The 24,185-nt window shown below is 44.4% G+C and overlaps 1 protein-coding gene across 5 annotated transcripts in view; it reads left to right on the top strand.

The window, feature by feature from the left end:
* COL4A4 (collagen type IV alpha 4 chain) overlaps positions 1 to 24,185 on the top strand; it is a 112,136-nt gene that overhangs the window by 52,193 nt on the left and 35,758 nt on the right. For all 5 annotated transcript variants that reach the window (XM_053665549.1, XM_053665501.1, XM_053665590.1 and 2 more), the window contains 14 exons: positions 2,153 to 2,242; positions 3,209 to 3,372; positions 7,806 to 7,878; positions 8,862 to 8,968; positions 11,005 to 11,188; positions 12,572 to 12,640; positions 14,257 to 14,364; positions 14,826 to 15,044; positions 17,134 to 17,295; positions 18,353 to 18,523; positions 19,074 to 19,217; positions 21,120 to 21,227; positions 22,034 to 22,215; positions 23,077 to 23,140. In XM_053665549.1, coding sequence (XP_053521524.1) covers positions 2,153 to 2,242; positions 3,209 to 3,372; positions 7,806 to 7,878; positions 8,862 to 8,968; positions 11,005 to 11,188; positions 12,572 to 12,640; positions 14,257 to 14,364; positions 14,826 to 15,044; positions 17,134 to 17,295; positions 18,353 to 18,523; positions 19,074 to 19,217; positions 21,120 to 21,227; positions 22,034 to 22,215; positions 23,077 to 23,140 — 1,845 coding nt within the window. The remainder of the gene's footprint in view (positions 1 to 2,152; positions 2,243 to 3,208; positions 3,373 to 7,805; positions 7,879 to 8,861; positions 8,969 to 11,004; positions 11,189 to 12,571; positions 12,641 to 14,256; positions 14,365 to 14,825; positions 15,045 to 17,133; positions 17,296 to 18,352; positions 18,524 to 19,073; positions 19,218 to 21,119; positions 21,228 to 22,033; positions 22,216 to 23,076; positions 23,141 to 24,185) is intronic.

Genomic DNA, 24,185 nt, shown 5'->3' on the forward strand with positions numbered 1-24,185 from the left:
TCAGTGTTTGTGATGAATAGTTATAAAATGCTATTTGCCAGGGCAGCCATATGTAATACTATACATCATTACTTTACCAGCACAACATTTTGTTAACAATGGCCTTGTTTTCTCTGTGTTTGCTAAGTCAACCACACCAGATAGAATTGCTTGAGTCTCGGCCCTGGCTGGTGTGGCTCAGTGGACTGAGCGCCAGCCTTCAAACCAAAAGGTTGCTGGTTTGATTCCCAGTCAGGGCACATGCCTGCGTTGCAGGCTGGGTCCCCAGTAGGGGACATGTGAGAGGCAACCACACGGTGATGTTTCTCTCCCTCCCTTTCTCTCTCCCTTCCTTTCTCTCTAGAAATAAATAAATAAAATCTTTTAAAAAATCTTTAAAATAAAAAAAAAAGAATTGCTTGAGTCTCCTAATAGTCCATTATAACTCATTAAATATTCTATCAGTGTTATCTTTTGAATAAATCTCTCCCAGAGCTTTCGACCTGTTCAAATCAGGGCAGACTGCATTTTTCATCTGCTGCCGAGATGCTGTCTTGAGATCTGCTTTCACCTTATCCCGGATCTCTCCCTCTGTTGTTCTCTGTTGCTGTGTTTCCTACAACTTACATATTTTTTCCGATGGTTTACTCCCTCGTTATGCTTCCTGAGAAAAAGTACAGACCTAAGGGATTTTACCTGTCTGAAGGTGACATTAGTCTCCTGTAAAATTTGATCAACAGTTTGTCCGAGTGTAAAATTCTTGGTTGGAAATACTTTTCCTTCAGATTTCTGAAAGCATTCTCCTTTGTCTTCTAGCATCCTGTGTTATCACTGCAGAAAGTTCAGTAACCTTTAGATACTTGGTCATTTGTTTGAAATCTGTTTTCCTTGGAAGTTTGTGAGTTTTTCTTTATTTTGATGTCCTTGAATTTCACAATGATTTGCTCTTTGTGTGTGGGTACATTTGCATTTATTTGCAGACACTCAGTGGACACTCAGTGGACATTTGTGTTTGAATCCAACACAAATCCTTCATTTCTGAAAATAGATTCTTGAACTATTTCTTTGAAGCCATTTTCCCCCTCCCCCCTCCCCTTTTTCTCTGTCTGCACTCTGTGATCTGTCAGAGAGTCCATCCTGCATGTCTCTCTTTAAAATCTTTAATCTATTATTCTTTACTTTTTTTCTGTAATACTTTCTGGGATATTTTCTCAATTTTGTCTTCCAACTCTGCTCCTGAATTTTAAAATTTCTATAATCACGTATTTTGTCTAATTTCCAAGCATTTTGCCATTGCTATTGTTCTCTTTTAATGTTTACAGCAGCCTGTTCATGTTTCAGGGATAAAGTGCCTTTCATCATCTGCTTTTTAAATTACAGTTTCTTTTCAAGTTTTCTTCCTGCTGCATGGCTTCCTCCAGTTTGGGGGAGCTGTTCTTTCATCCTGCTGCAACTTTTGAGGAGGGGATCTTATAGTCTGACTGTTTCTGTAACAAATCATTTTGTTTGAGGACTGACTCACTGCGATTCTACCTCAGCAGTCTCAGTTCCTGAACTTCGGGAGGGATTTCCAATGTAAATTTTGTTCTTTCATTGCTTCCCTTACTGCCTATGTAGAATTCAGCTTTGTTAGGTCTACTAAGTCTTCTTATATTTTTTGCCATTATTTCCTTTTTCTTTTGTTTGTTTTAAATTTTCTGCCTTCTAAAAATACTCTTTTACTGTATGCTATTTTACTGGAATATGGGGGACATCAAGGAACTTGTTGCTTGCATGCTATTAGCTCAAGTAAGATGGCTCTGAATTTTTGCTTTGACAAGTTCTGCTTCATGCTTTCTTCATTGGATAAACATTGATAATCAAAGGCGAAAAGATCTTTGTGATACATCTCCTCTTAGTTTTTTGTTTACTTGTTTTGTTGTCTGTTGCCTTGCTCTGCAACCCACTAATTAGTGCTGAGACCAGGACGGTTTTACCAAAGGTTATGGTGGCAGAGCCTGATGTGCCCATTGTATTGTGTGTTCTTCTATGAGAGAGAAAGAGCTGAGAGGAGTGGAAGAAAGAGTGGGGCTGAGGGGAAAATGTTAGTGCAAGAGACACTTCCACTTCCTGTAGGAGGCATTCACAAGAAACTGTGTGGTTGTCTCTGCCCATCCCCTTTCCCACTGTAAAGTTATATATTGTAGTGTTGGGCATCCTGGACCACAAGGAGTAAAAGGCAAAATGGGTCCTCCCGGAAGAAGCGGCTCAAAAGGAGAAAAAGGCAAGTATGCGTCAAAGGTAGAATTTCTAGGGGACGACACACGCAGGACTGGGAGTCATGTATGACAGGTACAGTGTGGCGTTTCGCTTAGACTGGTACTCACCTTCATTATCCTGATGAGTACTGCACTTCAGCATGTGCTCATCACGTGATTAGATCTTACCAAAAGTCGGAGTCTTGTGTTGTAGAATACAAAGGAGAAACTTACCCGCCATGAAATTTGCCTTAAAGTGGTAACTTTTCACCAAGAGCCTCTTGACTCCTTAGAAGCAGCAGAGGGAGTACAGTGTTGATCTTTTTATTTCAGTTTCTCCCTGAGGGTCTCGTATTTCCCAGACTCATCCAAAACCTATGGTGCTATTTCTCTACCCTAAATTGTTCGGTGCCTTTTTGACCAGCTGAGTCAGGTGGCTATGACGGCTGATGAATTTGATGATCTTAAAGACATTTTTTAAGACTAAAAGTCCTGATGATCAGCAAATACATTGGAGTGAATTATCAGTTGTGATGTTCAATGCGTTCAATGGTCCCTTGTCATGTATTGTTTTGCTCCCTTCACTGTTCAGGGTTTATGCTCTAACCAAATGTTCATCATTGTTTCTTCAGCAGGGACCAAGTAAGAGGTCATTTTAGTAAGAACCAAATAAGAGACTTTTAAGAGGCTTTCTTATTTTAAAAGTTTTTTAAGTAGAATTGGACATCGGATTTTCCCCTAGAATTAATTTGTCAAGACGAGTTTATTAAGACTCAAAACACCCCATTTGTGCAAAAACAATATATCCACCCCATGGAGACTGTGCCTCTGTGTCTCCACACGGTGCCCCCGCCCCACACCACACTTTATCAGTTGTCTGCTGTAAGAACTGTATACGTTAGAACCTTTTTATTTTTATTTTCACTATTGATTTTGTGTAGTGAAGCCTTTGTTGGGAAGTGTGACAAAGCTGCCTTTTATCCTCTGTCTAGGACACGCGGGGCCCTGCGCCTGCAAGCCCGGCCCCGTGGGCTCACCAGGCCTTCCCGGACTTCCTGGGAAGCAGGGTAGTAAAGGAGACTTGGGGCCCCGCGGGTGGCCTGGAGAAAAAGGTCACCCGGGCCCCCCTGGTGCCAAAGGATCTCCAGGGCCACCAGTGAGTAATTCTTCCCAGTAACAATCTTTCTAGTTAAAAGAGACAGAGATTGAATTCAATGGGACCTATTTCTAATTTATAGTGTGATACATATTTTATGTTTTGATTCTATAAATAAATGCATGCCCTAAAATATCTGTTTTCATTCATCCATGTGTCTATCCATCCATTTGACTCGTATTTATGGAGCACCTGCTATGTTCTAGGTGCTATTGCAGGTGCTAAGGATACAGCAGGGACCAGAACACAGTCTCTGCTCTCTGGGAGCCTCTACCCTGTGGGGAGGACACACACCATATAACAGATGGGTGAATAAATATATAGTATGGGGTGTGTTGATCAAGGCCATCACTGTCCAGTGTGGCTTGAGTGGAGACAGTGAGGGGCAGAGCAGGAGAAGATAAAGTCAAAGGAATGGCTGGAGGTTAGGAGGGGCTGCTGAGCATGGGGCTCTGTGTGAGTTTTTACTCTGGGCTGAGTGTGAGTTTTTACTCTGGATGACACAGAGCAGCCAGGAGTGAGTTTTAAGGCCAGAAAGATTCTGACACTCATTTTAAATGGACCATCCTTGTAGCTCTGTTAAAGCCAGACCCTCGTGGGGAAGGGGAGGAGCAGAGAGAGCCTGCAGCAATCCTGATGGCATAAGATGGCACATGGTTTACCGTATTTTGACATGTTTAACGCACAGTTTTTGGCCCGAATTTTTGAGGGAAAAAGAAGGATGCACACTATACATGGGTAGTGCCTGAAATACTTTTATCTGTTCTTGTGTTTTGTAATTATCTCTCACATAAAATTTTTTTGTACCATAATATGTTAAAAAATAAATGCTAAAATTCCTTTAGAATATAAAAACCAAGTATCTAAATATAAATAAAGAAAAAGTTGAATTAAAAATTAAAATGAAAGTTTTTTTTCCCTGAAAATTTGGTCCAAAAATGTGGTACACATTTTACATAGCAAAATACGGTACCTGGTAGTACAGGGCGTGGTGGGAAGTGGGCAGATTCTGGATGCATTCTGAAGATAGAGCCAACGGGGGGCTGTTCGCCTGGACAGGGGAGGTGAGGAGAAGAGGCATGAAGGCTGGAGCCGAGATGGCGAAGACGATGGGAGGAGCAGCCATGGGTCGATGGAGGGAAGCAATACCACTGGGGACATTTAAGTCTGAGATGCCTAGTAGACAGGCAAGTGGAGATGTTGAGTAGGCAGCGGGGATAATATGTAAGTAAAGGATCCAGATCAGAGGGAGAGGCTGGAGATACAAATATTGGCATTGGCAGAGCTCACGTGAGATTTAGTGCCAGAGAGTGGATGGGATGTATCTCGAAGTGGCTCTCATTTTCTGACCATTACAAGAGGCTCAGGTTGAAGCACAGCCTTTCAGCTGCCCCTCAGAATAAAATCGCTGCCCCCTGGACACCCCTCTGCAGGCTGGAGACAGACCTCCTCTCCCTGCTTATGAAAGAGGCTTAATCCTGGGTGGCCTGGAGCCTCACCAGCAGCTCCCACGTACATTTTCATTTCTCCCAGGAAATCTCATGAAAATAAGGTCTCGATCTGAGACCCTGAAGTGAGGGTGATGACCCAGCTACTGCACTTCACAGTCTGGTCAGCAGGAAGCCAGGCCCTCACACACGGAAGGGGAGCGGACTTGGTTGTAATTATCACGTAATTTGCATTTTATAGTCTGCTTTTCTAATTCAACATTTTATCACAGTCATTTCTTTTCGTTGCTACTTAATCTTCTTAATGAAGATTTAATTGGCTCTAAAATACTTTTGTGGCTTCCTATTGAGTTGCTTCTCAGGGCTAATATGTTGAAGTGTGGATTCCTAGTTCATCTAGGGTTGTCCAGGCTGAGGTTTATGTCATTCCTGTGCTCAAGGGCTTAAGTCTTTGTATTTGTGATGTCTTTGGTCTGTGTATGATTCTATCCACATCACTTCCCTGCATTAAATTCATCGCTTTGTGGCTACAGTTAGGAGCCAAGTTCATACTGTGGGGCACTAGGAAAGGAGGGAGGGAGGGGTGGACAGAAGGAGGAACCATGAAGGAACCACAGTCAGTGACTGTGGGTGCTCTCACTCCCTCCTACATCTCACTGTTTCTTTTTGTACTGTTAATGTGAGGTTTATGGCCATCCTGGAGACTCGGAAGCTCATTAACACAGGGTCAGTGTGTTCCCACTGCGGCTGGAAGCTCAGAGGCGGCTGTGCCCATGGGAGGAGGTCTGGGCTGTCCAGCCCCCACCATGGCCACCCACCAGCTTCCCTCAGAAGGATACGACCCACCGGGCACCTGCAGTTGAGGTCCTGGACCTAGACCATGTGCAAAACAACTAGTATGTGCCTGGCAGAGAGGACATTTTTGTTGCTGCTGAGATTTGGCTGTTTTGTTAACACACGTGTTTAGTCATCGCGGGTCTCAGAATTGTGAAAAGTCGCTCTCAATCCCAAAGTGGCCAGGACTCTCTCTGACCCCAGGAAGTTCACAGATTCAGCATTTGTTTCACTAGCGTCTCCATGCCGTGAAGGCAGACGGTCTTGTTAACTGCTGTATCCTTGGGACTCAGAACAACGCCTGGCTCTTTGTAGGTTCTCAGTAAATGAATGTCTCTTTAGCAAAATGCAAAGACGGTGCTGGTAATTGCTTTTTCTTAGTAGCTCAGCTTAGTCTATGCTCTGACTCTAGTAATTAAAATTCCACGTCTGCAGATCATTAGAGCAATTCGTAATACACTCTAAGTTGCCAGTGTGCTCACTGTTTATCTGCTCAGACTCCAGGGTGTATGCCTTCCTCAGGGGTGTTCAGAAAGCGGGGCCCTGGTATTGTCTTCCTGGGGAGTCATTGGTTCAAATGCTACGTGGATAGCTTCCTGTTGCTAGTCCATCAGTGAAATGTTGACATTTTCATTATCCATCTCTTGGACTGGATACTACACGCCAACCACTTTGGCCCTGTCTCTCTGTCCCTTATGGCTCAGCATAGGTAGCAAAAAATAAGAATTTAAGCAACACTCAAGCCTTGTGAGCACTTTACGATTTCTAAAGTTCCTTTCCTGTTGCATTTGGCTATTTCTACTAAGAAATTTCTCTCCACTCACCGTTTTGATGCCTCCTAGATATTGCTGCACACAGGACGTTACCCTGGAGTGATATTCTTGGGGTTATGGAGTGGCTGGGGTGTGTGTAGCACATGAAATGGCTCCCAACCATGACATCCAATTCAGTTTCTCTGCCTGTTGGGTGCACATTTGGCTTCTTTACACTCTCTCTGTTTGACGCTGAGGTTATGCCCATCTCTCTGGCGCCTTCCTCCCCTTTACACCTCATTGCTTGTAAACGAGTAAGGGCCAGTTGAACAGGTACCTGGGCCTGCTTCAGTATATCGTGGGAGTATGTGAGGGTATGGCAACGGGGCCTGTGTGGGAGCAAAGCAAATGGTCTGTCAGTCATTTTTGCCTCCTTTCAGATTCCTGCCGGTGCTTTTTGATAAGTAACTTTCGGCTATGTTTAGTGCTTCTATGTTTACTAGAATATTTACTGGAATGCTTGGCCACCCCAATATACCAACACTAGGGTTCTAGATTTTTGACATGGCTTGCTATTTGATAGTATGTGACACCTACAAAACCATAACCCAAATACACCAGTCTCAGAACAATGGAGGTCAAAAGATGATGACCCCACCAGCCAGAATTACCATATTTCGCCGTATAAACATGCACCCACATTTTAGTACCACACATGTATAATGTGCACTCTTATTTTGCCCAAAAATGTGGGCAAAAAAATGTGCCTTATACAAAGCAAAATATGGTAGTTGGTTACTTGCTATGCAGAGGAAGTATACTGACTATAGCAAAGTTCTTACTTTTCCTTCTATTACTCATTAACTTCCCTGACTATCAGGCTCTTTAATCACAAACGCATCTCTAAACCTCACCTTCAGTTCTAGCAGCAGCTGCCATGGTTAGCCTACCCCTGTGCTTTCAGTTCTGCATTACAAAGCCGAAGATAGTTTTAAAAGTTTTTTCTAACTATAGATTTTTTATTTTAAAATAAAGTTTTACTTATAAGAAGTCACATGGTCATTCAGAGAACTCCCACGTACCCTGCACCCAGCTTCGCCCAACGGTGTCTTACATAATCCTAGTGCGTTGTCACCCCGGGAAAGTGGTGCTGATGAATTTCTGCTGACTCAGGGACAGACGTTATTCAGACCCGGCTTTTACGTGCAATTCAAGAGCCTCAGTTTTGTAAGGCAGGGCCCGCCTCGGAAGGCAAGGACGAGAGGGATACCAGGTGTGCCAGGCTAGAATCTGGAACAGGTGATTAGAAGGAAAGAAGAGATTAAATATACAAGAACGTGAATAGCCTCTGACCCACCACAATTAAACTGTTGACCTGTTGCTGTTATTTTTCACCCAGGGAACACCTGGAGCCCCAGGACCGCCTGGCAACCAAGGAGAAAAGGGAGATGGGGTTGTAGCGAGAGTCAAAGGTGAGCCTCGTCGGTCACTTCGCTGCGACCTTGTAAATGATGCATGAACCACCTTCTTGCAGTGATCTCCCCAGTGACCACAAATCAATTCTACAACAAGACTTAAGACTGTTATTGAGATTTTAAAAAAATACTCTTGGCCCTTCACTGAGTCGTGTGAATGTTGAGCCCCGAATCCTCTGTCTCTTACTTGGAAATATACATGCTCCTTCGGTCACCTTTTCAAATCCTTAGTGTTGGGAACCCGGGTTTGAAACCAGCCCTCCTTTGACTTGGCCTAGTATGTATTCACTGCCTTACAGAATCCTGTACTGATCAAGAATATGTTGGTTGTAAAGTGATAGAAATCCGAATTGGAGTAGTTTAAGAAAAAAGTAATTTGGGGGTTAATTAAGCAAAATTTGAAAGGTTAGATGTGGGGTTTGCAAGGACAGCCACGTAGGAGGCTGTCCCTGCATCTTGCATATTTCACTGTGTCATCTGCACTTTGCCCCAAGAGTGGCTTTCACTGGGCTGTGGGTACATGCCGCAGGCAGGTCCAGTTCTTCCAACCCGATATAAGAGAGAACTCTATTTTCTCTGCTCCAGTTAGAAACAAATTTCAGGAAGGACTGGCCCAGCCTTGGCAAGTGCCTAACCACGAATCATCTCCCGTCCACTGTGGCCAGGCGGTGGAGGACCATGTCTGACATTTCACAAGCAGGGGAGATGCTATTGTGATTGGCAGCCCCACACAGAATCCCCCGTCAGAATGGGAAGAGGAATGTCTCCCAAATAGAAGATTCAGTGGTTTTGGCAACTGTCATCTCCCCTCTGACTTTTTCACAGTTGCTTTCGTGTGACTGAGACGAGTGGGACACTCAGAGGACTCTCTCCCAGCTCACACAGGGTCAAGGTCATGCCTCTATCTGTAGTCCCAAGTTGTCTTCTACTTCACCCACTTCTGATAAGAGCTTGACTGTCTTTTTGGCTTTTGTTCCCAGGGCACAAAGGCGAAAGAGGTCCTGAAGGGCTCCCAGGACTTCCAGGGCAGCAGGGACAACATGGTTGGGATGGACAACCTGGCGCACCAGGGGACCCAGGCCCCCCAGTATGTACAATTCTTCTGCTCTGGAATTTTGCTGTCTTACATGAGCGCAAAGCAACCGCTCTACCTCGGTAAATGCTAATGTGCTGGAAGTTGGAGCCACCTTGATACACCAACACAAAACTGTGGCTGTCCTAAAAGCTAGGGCGTAACTGCAGATGGTCTGAAATGCTGAGTGGCAGTTCCGTCACATCAGGGCTTTCCATCTCCAGGCTTTGTATCATTCTTGCGGTGGTTTTCTCCCTTGTGTCTTCAAAGCCTGCACTAATGAGAGGCCTGTCTGGTTGACTCAGGAGGGTGGAGAATAGAGCACAGGTCCTAATAATTACCTTGAGTTCTGTTCCCTAGTGAAGGAGCATGTGAGGGAAGTAGCAAGCAAAAAAAGGATAAACTGGTACGAATTCACTACATTGATGTATTGGCTGATGGAAAATCCATTACTAAATGACATTTCTGCATTTGTCAAGCATGTTTTGGGTGGAGACCATGTCTAGGTAATGAAGGCCATAAGAAAAGACTGTGAATCATGTTTCAATGCTTAGGAATTTAAACCATCAGGTATATTGAGGTGTTTCTGAATACTTATCCTCACACAGGAAGTGACGAGGTGTCTACTCCCAATAGCAGGCTTCTAAAGAGCAATTCTCTCTCCAGTGTTACAGTAAGGTCGCTCAAGGTCCTCTATCTGTCAAGTAGGTTAAACAGCAGTGAAAATGGCAGCTGGCCTTATTCCAAAGCACGTGGTACCTCCACCAGACTGCGTTGTACTAGGGAAGAATCACATTGTAATTTTATAAGAAATCATCCAGAGAGAACACATGTAAATAAGAGGCAGAAGTTTAGAAGTCAGGTTAGATAATGTTTACAGCTTTCTGGCCTTTCAGCTGACTTCACATATGTGAATAATGTTCTCTGTTCTAGACTCGATAGTCCCTGTTTAATTCACTCTTCCACTCGAGAAACTATTTAGAACCAATGCCACTGAGTGGCAGTTGTCTTCGTGCACACTAACCTAATTGTGTGAAACCAGGGTATATTACAGATCACATCGGGAGGGGAATTTCTGTAATACCCACTGCCAGGGGTGGTCTTCCTAGGTTCACTGAAACAAGCGAGACTCACAACACTATTATATATCACATTTGGGACCAGCCTATTCAGAAGCATAGAAGACAGGACAGTGAACTTGCCCGTAGGGCAGCGTCAGGCACTCCTGGTGAGCCAGAGCCCTTGCCACTAGGCACTCAGGTGGGGTGGAGGAGATGAGATCACACGTGGGAGAGTGTGAGCAGCGCTGACTTGAAAGCCGCCTTCCCCATAAGGACTGTTATCCCCACAGTGGAGCTCGGGGGACCCCACGTGGAACGTGGTGGTTATAGGAGCCACCACTCAAGGAAGCTCCAACGAGTGTTCTGCACAGGTCTTTCCAGCCCTTCCAGACCAGATGCAGATTTTGCTGCCTGGGTTTGATTTTACTCTATGTAAGGTTGCCTACTAATGCAGTTGACATGTGATTGTTATAGTTTCCAGAGCAACAGAAGTGGACAGTTGGTCAAAGGTCAGATTTTTACGTGGGAAGAGCAAGGATTTGCCAGCCCTTTGTCCACAGATGTGGAAGGGGATGGAGACCGCCCTGTGCCTGCTCATAAAAGTGCTGGAAAACAATTTCGAATGCATAAGAACTTACTCAATTTGCAAGCCCCCTAACCTCCATTCATTTACTCATGTCTGTATTTTATTACATTTAATAATAAAGAATGGTTCTCCATAAAATTTCTTATTCTGTTTTTAAGATGTCACAACCACATAACTTTTTGTGTTTGAGGCAATAAGACCCACACCCCAATCACATCTATGTGGAAATATGAATGTAAAATATAAAGAAGAATCTAACCCCTTGAAATTAAATTTGCTGTTGAGTCCCTGTCTCCTAGAATTACGAGCTTTCTGCCTGTGTTTCGTAAGCTTGTGACAATGACTACTTTGAGTTCATGGACTCTCCAAGGTTGGTAACTGATTCACGATGCGAACGTTCCCAGGGGGATCATGAGGACGCGGCCCCAGGTGACCGAGGGTTTCCTGGACAGCCAGGTCCCCCTGGAAGAGAAGGACCGAAGGGACCTCCAGGACTGGGATTTCCTGGCCCACCGGGAGAAAGGGGGCAGCCAGGAGCCCCAGGCCGCCCGGGTGAGAGGGGCCCTGATGGCCCGAAGGGTCAGAAAGGTAATTATGAATGTTCTGTGTGGCGGTACATCAAGTACAGCCACGGAAGGTCAAGTGAGCCTCTCCTCTGGGCACAGTTATTCGAGCCAGGGCAGAATCACTAAGTAAAAGTCCACCAAGCTCCTGTTCAGACCATGAATGTTGTGAAACAAGTAAAAGCATCACAATTAATATTTAAACAAATGCTTAAAAATGATGTCTTTGTTGCTTTCTTTGGCATGCCAAAGTTGCCTTTTACTTATTTCTCAGTATCAATTAATATAATCTGACCGTATTAAAATTACATATATACCCATATTTAAAATATCTATTTTTACAACCTTCTGAGATAAGGCAGTGTATTTTAATTTTAAAAAAACACTAGAGTTTCATTTAAAAAACACATTACATTGTCCCTGCAAACCCATCTGTAAGCATTCTTGGGAGAAAAAAGAAGGGATTTTAAATATATTTGACAGTTTATGAATTTCAAACAATGAAATGATGTGCAGTATTATAGCTATAAACTTTTTTAAAGGTTGGAAAAAGATTTATTTAAGATTTTTTTCTTTTGTAATATGTCCACATACCTTGGGCTGCATTGTTAATTGTGAAATTTCAGAAAAGAATAATATTTTCGGTTCTTGATTTAATGATTCAGAAAGGCAAATACTGTGGCACTCAATACAGTTTAAAATCAGTCCAGGATCCATCAAAATCTAAGGTTGCTTTTATTCCTCTCATATGTTTTTGATTTGAGGGCATATGTGATGAGATATTATTTCTATGGTAAAACACGAACATCCCACTTGAAAGGAGTGGGAGTCTCAAAGGCACGCACCGGAGTCTTATTGTCCTCCCTGATTAGAATGGGGGGTGACAATCACCGCACTGCAGGGTCATCGCAAAAACATGAGCTCACCTGTTGGAGGTACCTGACCCAGGCCAGGCCCTCAGTGAACGGTAGCTATTAGTAATGCCCCGCCCAGTCTCTTTATTTGCACTATTACCCCACATCCAGATGAGGAGCTGAATCTTCTGAATTCAGCATGGACACTTGCTGCTAGCTCATGATTTACCAGAGCTTCTCCTGGCACTCACACCCATGAGTCTATAAACTCAATATTTGTTCTATGTTATTAAAACTGATGCTTCTTGGAATCAATATTTTTCTTAGTCCCCTTATGTTTATAACTGCTCTGAGAGTTGAAGTTTGGATGTCAGGACAGATTTTCTAGAAATTTGAAATAGGAGTAGTTCAAGTGATCTATGATGTTTTTGAGTCTTTTCCTTTGAATCCTACATATCCTCTATGAAAATATATTGATTGAATTGTCATTGAGATTCACCATGCATTGGGCTATCAGTTGTGTGAATGCTACCTTCTTAAAATTATTATTCCAGGTGATACAATTTCTTATAATGTCAGCTATCCTGGGAAGCAAGGCCCTCCGGGTGCTGATGGACCTCCAGGTATGACCAATGAGAAGTTACTGTCTTATACATTCCCCAGAATAAAAGATCTGGTGAGGCAGATAAAACAAAAGCAAATCCACAGGCAAATAGGGCATTTCTAAAATTAATCAAAGGATCTGAGGGCCCATGAGAAAACAGCATTTGTAGTCATTCACAGTAGGTCTCTAGTCTCCTGGTCTGGGCATACTCCAAGTGGGTTTTCATATCTCTCTGCAACAACATTGACCTTGGTTTGATCACATGTAAGTGAAAATGTCTGCCTTGGAGAGTTTTAAAATGTTATCTACTTTCTTTTCCTGAGTCTCAAGAATAAAAAAACAATCATTTGCTTACTGATTATAAGAGTTTCTCTATTCTGCTCTACAAGAGACCCAAACTTCTGGCCAGAAACAATCTGAAAAATGCCCACATACCTATGTCCCTGATTTCATATTCATGAAACTACTTCATTTGAATCACTATCTTTTTAGCCACACTAGACCCCAAATCTATATAAAGAATTTTGCCCAATTTCCTTTTATTTATTCAGAGTTCACTTAAATGAACCCATTAACCATTAGCAGAGCTACTGAAGGTAACCTTTCTGTCCTATACAACAAAAAAAAATTAAAGGTTGAATGGTGAATGGCACTCTACAGCCCTCCGTAGCCAATAGCTTTTGTCACGATAAGGTTATGTAACAACCTCAAAATCCCAGTGGGCTACCACAAATATTAATATTCTTTGTTTTGGGTCTGTAGGTTTGTGGGAGTTCAGTTGACCTAAGATGGTGTTGGTTGACTTGGTCCTGGGCTCAAGTTCAAGTTGGGGTTTGCAGAATCGGGTCACTGTGGGACCAGCATGTGCTTGTCTCATGTGATTGCAGAAATGCAAGAGGGCAGCCTGGCTTTATGGGCAGAGTTCGCACCTCTCGTTGCTTCATGGTTGTTAATATCCTATTGGCCAAAGCAAGTCACAGGACCAAGCCCCAGATCAGAGAGTGGGAACCACACTCCACCCAACACAAGGCAAGGGCCAGGGTGTGGAAGTACACATCTCCGCCAGTAGAGGGAACCATTGCTGGCTGACTGATTGAATGTTCATGATTTGTATGTTATTTCAGCTGAGGTATCTCCTAATAGGAAATCACAGGAGGTTTTAAAAAATCCCTCAATTCCTTTCACAGGGACTTTTGGCCTGTACTTCACTTAAGGGCAAATGTAGTGAGGTTCAGGGACTAGACTGGCCTGTGGCGTCTTTGCATCAGGCCACACGCTGGCCACCACCTGCACCCTCCCTGAAGGACAGGCTGTGTTTGCATATTTGCCTTTGACACTCAGCATGAAAACACACTGAAAGGTTCAGCTGGAGGGCGGTGCTCGTGCAAAAGGCTTTCAGGAAGAGCCCTTTACAGGGGGGCTTGAACGTGCCTGAACACAATCACTGCCTAAGAAACACTTATTCGGAGCAGGGGACATAAAACAGTTCTACCGCCCAGACGAGGACACATCTTGACTGACGTCAAGTAGAAACACTGGTAAAGAGGCTCAACACAGATTTTTTTTTAAGTCACCCCATGTTGTTCTTATTTGATTTGCGTCTCACTGAGTCTGTGTTTCATTGTTATTGTTTAGGTCCCAGAGGATTTCCAGGTCCTCAGGGTGCTCCTGGGCTGAGGGGTTTTGATGGGCAAAAAGGTTGGCCTGGCAAACCGGGACTATCAAAGATACCTGGTCCACCTGGTAAGGAAAGTGCTTTTCATTAGGAAAGTCGTATGTCCTAAAACTAGATGATCTTCTTAAGGCAACAGCCAGAGATCCCCAGATGGTGGGAAAAGGGTTTTGGCGGTGCATGAAGGTCCTAGCTGCGTTATGGTAATTTTGTGAGTTTTCGGGGCCTCTTTCACCTGAAGCATCAGTTGTAGGTCATCGTTGGCCTGTTACATTGTAAAAGATGCTCGATCCAGGCAGTCTGTCTGCCACAGGATGCAAGCAATCAGGGAGACATCATCAGTATTTAGGAAATACAAAATTACAATATACTTCCTTGCAAAAGATGGCAAAAACAACACCTGTTAAGTGCCTTTGTATTTTTTAAAAATGTGTTTTTATCAAAGTAGCAGTCTTATAGGTTCTTATAGGTAGTAGCTGTCTTAGGTTCTAGATTTCTACATTTAATGCTTGAAATGATTTTTGTTCCATAGGTGTCCGTGGTGTCATGGGAGATCCAGGTCTGGAAGGAGACAAGGGCTCCTCTCCTGCCGGGCCCCCAGGCCCTCCTGGTTTACCTGGACCGGATGGTCAGAAAGGAATCCCTGGAGACCCTGCTTATGGCCTCCCAGGACCCCCGGGAAAGAGGGGTCCTTCAGGAATGCCAGGGTTGAAAGGCCTCAGGGGTGACCCAGGACATCCCGGGCCTGCAGGTATGAGGGTTGTGCTGTCCCTGTGTCTACAGAGCCAGCTCAGTTCTGGGACACGTCATTGAAGGGCATTTGCAATATCTTGACTTAGAAATCCAGAACGTAAAAATGTCCCCTGAGCACTGTCTCTCCTACGTGGATACCCCAGTTACCTTTCAAATAACCTGTGTTGCTTTTGCATTTTATTGGTGGTTTTCAAATCCAGATCAGCTCACCATGGCTCAGGCAAATCAATTTGATTTGGCAGCTACTGGATACTGGTCTTCCTGCTTTGGACTCAGGACAGTGTGTTAGTGCCAAGGAGCAGGGACTGTGTAGCCCGCCCACTGCCATGGCCGGGGTGAAGGACGGGATGGGCTGGATGGGGAAGAGCAGCTCAGAGGGGTGGGCAGGCGCCCAGGGAGCGCTCCCTGGGAGAGCTGGACACCAGCGGAGCCCTGGCAGACGAGCTGCATGATTTGGACAGGAGACAGGGTGACAGGACTTCCGCTCCAGCAGGGGTTGCAGGCAGGGCAGCGGGGAAGAAACTCAGGATGGGAAGGTGGCCCGGGCAGGGATTCACATCCTTTTCCAAAATCTCTAAGGATTCTTCAGGAACCCCAGCAGAAGTTTTCAGACTTAAATGAACTTAAAAGTCATCCTGGGTTGGGATGAGGTCATCAGAATCAACATCTGCTGGGCTCCAGACTCAGGAATTCTGTTTCATTTTGTCCAAATTGGGTGAGGCCCCATAGTCCAGTAAACACTTTAGCCCTAGGGTGTTAGTGACCAAGAGTGGACCCCAGACCAGACTTGGACAGACCCTGCTCTGTGCTTTTCTAACAGCGGATGGGCCAGCGTTTACTAGGTCCCCACAATAGTACAATCGTGCTGGGCAAGCGGGAAGGTAGGGGAGTTAGCCGCATCCTCTGTCCTCAGGGAGCTTAGCTGGGTAGTCTGTAAGTAAAAATATTTGCATATAAAAAATCCAATAAATGGGAAAGTTGCAACACATCATGTGAGTCAATGAAAATAATTTTGGTCTGATAATCTCGCTATCAGACTTGTGAAAATGTATCTCAGGGCAGTACTGGACAGAAGATGACGGTTATAAAAATACACTTTCACGGCTGACCTTTGAACGATGCTGGGGTTGGAGACAGTGAGCCTCATCCCCACACTTGTGCAGTCAAAACTCCGCATGTAACCTTTGACTCTCCTAAACTTAAATACTACTAACCTACTCTTGACTGTAAGCCTTACGGACGACATAAACAGTCAGTTATCACATATTTTGTATGTTATGTGTAGTATATACTGTATTCTAACAATAAAAGTAAGCTGGAAAAAAAGAAAATGCTATTAAGAAAATTATAAGGAGGAGAAAATACATTTACTGTGTTTATTGACAAAAACCTGCATATAAGTTAACTTGTACAATTCAAACCTGAGTTTCTCAAGTCAACTATAATGTTATTTTTAATAAAGAGAGTTAAGTAATACACATGCCTACATACTCTAAGAAACACTATTCAGTGATTAGCATTAGCAGTTAAAATGTTATTTGTAAAGTTTACAACAAAATGGAAAACACTTGCAGATTAATATGCAATGTGAAATAATCTAACAATTCAATGTGCATTGTGATTACTACTTTAAAAATGTATACATATGAACCACAAGTATAAAGAAAACATGGAAAAATAAAATAGATCTTTTTGGTTAGGATGGGGAATTATGGGGGGGTATTTTTCTTTCTGAAGATTACGACAACACCTTTCCAATAAATAGAAATGGAAATCGGTACAGCACCAGTTGGGTTTGTAAGTGGTGTGGAGATTTTGTGTGAAGCCTGATGCAGTGTTAGAGGTTAATTAAAATCAGGAAGAACTGCGTGGCTTTTCAATTTGCATAAACAACCTCTTTGTTGTCTACCTAACCCTGTCAAGTAACTCCCTGAGCAACTCACAGCTTCCCATTCACAGAATTAACCCGTTTGAGCGCTGAGCCAGATGAAAATGTTGACTTCCTGTGTTGATGGGCCTGCACGTACGGTTCACCATCTGTATTGTTTCTGTGCCATGAGCGACACAGGTGAATTGTATCATTTCAGGGCCAGCTGGCGTGCCCGGAACCCCAGGTCTCAAAGGCCCTAAAGGCAAAGAGGGAAGCGCCGGGTTTCCAGGTATCCCAGGTGCACCGGGCCATTCCTGTGAAAGAGGTGCTCCCGGGAGACCAGGGTCACCGGGTCTCCCTGGGGCTCCAGGCAGTCCAGGTAAGTGTCAGCAGGTGGCAAGAGCTGTGAGGGGTCTGGGGCTTTACCTGACTTACACAGGAATAAGCTCGCTTGTTGCTGTTTCACGGATGCTGGGGAGAAATGAGTCTGCGGGGTCAGAGACAAAGAACTTCATTATTTACTGCACAGAAAGTAGCATGAACTTCCTGTTGGTTTATGCCATTTCCCCGAGCCACCCAAGTCTCTCGGGGGCAACATAAGGGGCTAGATAGATGCTGTGCACCCAGCTCGTTGCAGTACCCGAGAGGAAAGCCACTGGTTTTCAGTAGACAGAGGACAGCCTGCTCCTGTGCTGGGGGAGGTGCTGTATCATCTGTCGAGGCTGCTCTCAGCAAACATGACCTCGAGAAATAACAGCCCAGATAAAGAGCAGTCAGGACCCTGTATCCTTGGCATACACTTTAAAACCTGTAGGAACTCATGAAAGAGCATCTCTCAACACAGGGCTCTAAGGGGCTATTTCCAACATGATCTTCATTCAGCATCCAGTTTGCCACCTGTTACGTCAATCCTATTGCGTCGACCCAAACGTAGGGACGTGCCATCTCATAGGGTCAACACAAGGGTGGGACGAAACCTGCCCCTATCACTTTGTTTCTAGCACCAAGAACATCAGATGATGGAGCTCTGGTTTCTACAGTTCTCCCATCACAGTTAACATGCTGACCAAAACTCGGCCATGGTGTCTGGAAGGGTCGGGAAAGTTTTCTTCTTTGGTTTCTGTCCCCATCCCTCCGCACCTCCAAGAGTAAATACAAATAACATTTTGGTTTTCACCCCTATCCATTTCCCATAAAAACTCTTTATACTGTTCAGCCATCCTTATTGGGAAATATTTCTGCCCTTCATTTTATAGCAGCCAGAAAAAGTATATCCGTAGAGTGATGGAGAGTGGCTAGCCTTCTTTTAGCCGATAAACACTGTTTCACTTTTGTTTCATGGGCCCAGACGCACCATTTAAGGAGCCTCTTTCCCTGTCTGTGGGTGAGGCCGCGTTTTAGTCTCGCTGTATGGTTGTCACTGTGCTTTGCCTCAGGTGCCCCGGGCGGGAAAGGACAGCAAGGAGACGCGGGGCCTCCTGGGCCAGCTGGAATGAAGGGCCTCCCAGGAGTCCCAGGAAGGCCAGGGGTAGATGGACCCCCAGGGCCCCCAGGAATCCCAGGCCCCTTTGGGGACGATGGACTACCTGGTCATCCAGGCCCCAAGGGTGGGTAGCACTTTTCAATTATCTTCCTCACTTTATAAACTTACAATTCACTGCCAGGTGAAGCCTGTTAGGTATGACCGCACTATAGAATGTTCTGTTCTATGAGCTTGACTCTGTGCTTCCCTTGGTGACATCTCCCCATTTCTTATCTTCTGTACTAATATTTCCAGTGGCAGAATTTTTTGGTAGGTGGGGTGTTAGGGCCACAGAGCCCACAAACACTTCTGTTCAATGAACTGGGTAGAACCTGTAAATTGTAGGGTCAAGGCTAATGCGCTTCTGTTTCAGATGCCCCCCTCCTTTCTCCAGCTCCCTCCCTCACACTCAGTTCTCTGCAACCACTGTGGGATCAGGACTCAGAAACATAAGGGACCCGTGGGGTGGGAGAGCCCGGCTCTTCTGCAGCACAGGACTCATCGTGGGTGCTCACCTTCACTACAAACTCAGAGTCAGGCGGGAGTGCACACCTCAGGTGGACCGCAGGGCACAGATCTAGGACCACGTAGCCTTTAAAACCTCTCCCTAAAAATTCATGCTTTCTCTTCTCCAGGCCCCCAAGGGCTGCCTGGCTTGCCAGGTTTCCCTGGAGAGAGAGGAAAGCCTGGCCCCGAGGGACACCGTGGCAGAAAGGGGGACGCCGGAGAGAAGGGTTGGCCTGGCTTGGAGGGAGACCAGGGAGTGAGAGGCGCCAAAGGTAAATGCAGTTAATAGCATAGCGATGCAGCAGAGATTTGCTCTCGGTGTTTGCTCAGAACCAATAAATATGGTCCCTGGAACACAAAATGGGACCATCCTGCAGCTTCGATTCCTCCTTTTGGCTCTGTGTTGGTTTTAGAATTTTAAACAAAGCCCATTTTCCTGACCTCTCAATCTTATTACACAGCACTATGGTAAATGAATTGCTCTCTTCACAGAAGAAAATTGATAAGTGCTCTGATTTACAGCTATTGGGTTTCAGAGAACATTCTCATCTTTTAAGAAGGGGGTGCAGTCAGGGCTCTTGGCTCCCAAATTCTGTTTCAATATTTTTATGAAAAATATATTTTTTAATTTTAAGGAGCTAGATATAACTATTTTAGGCTTTGCATGAAGTATGGTTTCTGTTGCAACTATTCTACTAGGCCATTGTAGCATGAAAGCCACCAGAGACACATGTAGAATATTCTATTTATGGAGACGGAAATTTGAACTTGACCTAATTTTCACATGTCATAAAATACTATTCTTGTTTTGCGTTTTTCTCCCAATGATCTGAAAGTGTGAAAACCCATCATGGCTCATGAATCGTACAGAAACTGGCAGCAGGCAGGATTCGGCCCTCGGGCTGTGGCTTGCCGGCCTCTGAAACGGAATGAGTTCGCTTTCATGTGGGCTGAGTTCAGTCTCTCCACCAGCTTAATTTAAAGTGAGAGTTTTCAACTGAAAAATTGAACGTCAACTGTAATTGAAAAATAAAAAGAGTTTTTATTAGTATAAAACATGAAAGTTTTGAGATTACTTGTTTATTCTCATCTGTTTGAAATATTAACTTTTACCTCTTCACTGTGAGTCTACAGTGAGTGAAAGTAACATTTCGTTTCCAGTGTTGAGAATGAGTAGTTGCCAATTTCAGAAACAAGGTAAAACCTTTAACACCCTTTGGGGAAATAGCCTCTTGGTTAATTCAAATTAACCAAGGTCTTACTTCTCAGGTGCTTGATTCTGCTATTATTTTGTTTTACTAGCTTATACATTATTTTTGTAGAATCAAGGAATCAAAGCATCACTCTTTGCTAGCTAAAGACTGTGATAAGTGATGTTTGTTGTGTTAGCGATATTATGCTACTAAACAATGATCCCATCAAAAAAGTAAAAACTGAGGTGAATGCCAGTGGTGTGTTGATGAACTGGTTCTCCAAAATAAAGTTTAAAATAAATCCCCTGGTAGTGACTGCTGAGAGTGTGGCACGGATACTCCCACCATGGCACGTCTAGTCCCACCGAGGCATGAGTATTTTCCTCATGGTGTAAAGACTCCCAGAACGGCTGATTTAAAGCTCTGAGTTGTTAATAACTGGCTCTCACCAAGCTGGTAGGAACCCACCCCAACACACTCTACAACTGGACAGTTTTTATTAAGAAAATCAGGCAGCTATATCATTCACTCTTCCTACTTCTTGGAATTCTTTGTGTGAAGACCCAAGCTGAGACAAGTGTCGGTTCCTTTAATGGAAGGGCACTAATAGAGGGTGGCTAGGAAGAGGAAGATGGCGAACTGGAAAACCTGGGATAGGCGGTTCAGATTTTACAGAATGGAGAGGCACAGTTTAGACCTGGAACTTCTCAAGCCTGTCTTTTTTCACTGAAGACGGAGGCCAGCAAACATTCACTGAGTATTCCCCGTCCTCCAGACCCTGTTAGGCCGAGTGGGAGAGGTGTATGCAAGGCATGGCCCTTCCTTCAGGAAGGCAACCAGCAGTGTTACTCCTGTGCAATCCACCCACATAAATGCAGTCGAGCAGACTACATGGGGGTCTGCAAACTGCATGAAGGGACAACAGAAGGCTCACATGTGTGTTGCTCATTTGTTTTGCTCTTGAATAATCACTGTTGAAAGGAGACACAGGATCCCCAGGAGATGAAGGAGAAATGGCTATAATTTCCACAAAGGGGAGCACCGGGGAAACTGGACCTCCTGGAGATGATGGGCCCCCAGGAGAAGGAGGTAAACACTTTGGTTTTTTTTAACCATATCAAATATATTAACTTCTTTACAGATCATTCACACAAGCATGTGGATTAGGCAACTTTTCCAGTAACACTGAGACTGGGACAGGTCCTTTTTTAGATATAAATATATGCCAATGAACTTACGGTAGTTTTCTGGTTGTTGTTTCTTTTCTTTTGTTTCTTTCTTTCTTTTTTTTTTTTGCTTTTACATGCCAGAACTTAGCTGAAGTTCATGCGTATTTATAGATTTGGATGTTCCAAAGTAGGATTGATCCCGAGAAATATACAAAATACTACTGCGGGTTTAAAGTACCCTGTTTTCAGTGGCTGGTATTAAAATGAAGAGCACAAAGATTTTCCAGGTCATTTTCGCTTGGCACATTCTGAGTCAGCAAGGCGGGGCTGAACCTGCCTTTCTGACAAGCTCTCCCTTGCTTGGCCTGGGCTGCTGCCTCAGACACAGCAGACAGCAAGGATCTGACCTCCACTCTGGTGCCCTCTTTACCAAGTTCGGACTTATTCTCATGAGACCTGAGTTCTTGTCCTGGCTCTGTCCTTGAGTAGTTGTTAGGGGTCAAACGTTTGAACTTCCCCGGGGAAGTCCTTCATCTGTAAAATGAGAATGTTGATGTGAATGATGCTGTGTGCTGATTCCTTCCAAGGATGCTCCTGGGGCTGTTCGCGGGCAGCCTCCTTCACAGTCAGGTCACTGGAGCCCAAACCGTCCAAGAATGGTTTCGAGCTCCTCAGCCTAGTCCAAGAATTCCTCCAATTGGTTTGTAACACGTTCGACCCCACCAGGTGATAAAGGCTATCCTGGGATGCCGGGGAGAAAAGGAGATCCGGGAAGACCCGGGCCACCTGGATTTCACAGAGGAGAGCCTGGTGAAAATGGGTGGCCAGGGCTTCCTGGACCCCCAGGCGCTCCAGGCTTCCCCGGGCTGAGAGGGATCGTTGGCTTTCCTGGATTTCCAGGTGATCAGGTAAGTGGCAGTTATTTTGGGAGAGGAGAAATAATAAAACCATGCACTCTCAGGATGCGGATGGGGCATCATAAATTGCCAGTAGGCACCATTGCCCTCTCCCTGGCTTTTAGAATGAAAGGACTGGCTGAGGGAAAGATGGAGACTTCCAGAAGGCCATGATGTGACTGTCATTTCTGACCAGTGCCTGGTTCCTCTGACATAGGTGACCATGTTGCTCACTCCACGTACTACCCCGAGTTTAGTTACAACAGCTCCATGAGACTTGCCTCATGATTGCTGATGGACTAAAAGAGTCATTTGAAAAATGACCCAAATTCTTATGTCTAAGCCTTCTTATCCACTTGCAGATATCACAGATTTTGCTGTGAATACAAAGACCTGGTCCTTCCAATTATGAGTAACACAGCCCCCGGAAGCTGGGAGGTACAATAAGGGTAGTTGCCTGCATCACAACTTGTAGAAAAGTGTATTAATATAATTTGCCACCCATTTCATGGGGAAAAAAATAGACTTTTAAAGTTTTTGGCATGATGTGATTTCTAATACTTTATTTAGTATCAACTTGTTTATTTAAAATTTAAAATTCAGGTTATATGATGCAGCTACTATTTTGCAATCAAGTACAGAAAATCAGATGCTCCCTGTTGGTACAGATGCCCCCAGTTCTGAAGTTCCATCCACTTTCAAAAACTAGACATGTGTAGTAGCTTGCTTGTAATGCATTTCCAAATTTCTTTCCTACTGCAAGTTGTAAACACCAAATGGGTTATGGCACACTATGTCTGGATCATGTCATGCCCGTGTCATTGGTATGTGAAACCCAGTTACAGTTCTCCTTCTGTTTCATTAAACTCTCAGGGTGAGCCGGGTTTTCCAGGGCCCCCTGGACCTTCCGGAATTGATGGAATGAGAGGACCCAAAGGTATGGCGTGGAAATACGGCAGCCAGCCATGAGTCTCCTAGTCCTGGGTGTTTGGGACATTGTGAGCAGGCGCCCTTTGCATGAAAAGCAACACAAAATCAAACAAACTGCAACACTCAGGGGTTCTTTTTAGACTCTTCTGGACAAACAGTCAGGCCCAAGTCATCCACACCTGTCACTCAGATCCAAGAGGACCAGGCAGACAACAGCAAGTCTGTAGGGCACTTCAGGTTGTCCTCCTTGGGGAGTCCTTGCTGCTGTGCTTGGAGTGACCACGGCTCCCTCAGCCCAGGTGGAAGGAGATTGGACACACACGGGTGCACCCCGTCCACCTCGGCAGAGAAGCCTCACACCCCACAGGGGCCAGAATTTCTTCCAAGGACCCCACAGGTTCGGTTTTTAAGGTCCCAGGTACAAGAGTCACAGCCCGCAAAGGCCAAAGCCAGGGCTTCCCACCGGGTGTTAATAGTTTACACTACAAACCTCCTGGGCCACATGCAGTGGACAGTTACGTTACTTTTTACTCCAAGTCAAGGGTCAGCGAATACTTTTTTTTCAAAGCACCAAATTATAAATACTTTTAGTTTGTGGTCTCTGTCACATCTGCTCAATTGTGCACGGAAGCAGCCATAGTTAATACACAAAGGGGTGTGGCTAAGTGCTAATAAAACTTTATTTACAAACAGGCTGCAGGCCTTAGTTTACCTTGTGCCTGTAATACAACCTACCTTCTACTTTTATCATGTTTCTGGAAAACAGAAATAGAAAGTTGACCCAATGTCAAAAATGTCCTTAGAGAATTTCATTAACCCTTTATCCTCATAAACAAGCAGATAAATAGAAATCAGGCTATCTTAAATTGCAATGTTTGCATGAAAACTTGAATACTTTTACTATTTTTCTATACCATTAATATTTTTTATGCCTTTGGTTTAATATATTTTTTAAGATTTTATTTATCTTTAGAGTGAGGGGAAGGGAGGGAGAAAGAGAGGGAGAGAAACATCAGTGTGCAAAAGATACACCAATCAGTTGTCTCTCCCAC

Source organism: Artibeus jamaicensis, unplaced genomic scaffold, assembly GCF_021234435.1.
Source record: "Artibeus jamaicensis isolate MK-2021 breed Jamaican fruit bat unplaced genomic scaffold, CSHL_Jam_final contig_1015, whole genome shotgun sequence".
Lineage (NCBI taxonomy): Eukaryota > Metazoa > Chordata > Mammalia > Chiroptera > Phyllostomidae > Artibeus > Artibeus jamaicensis.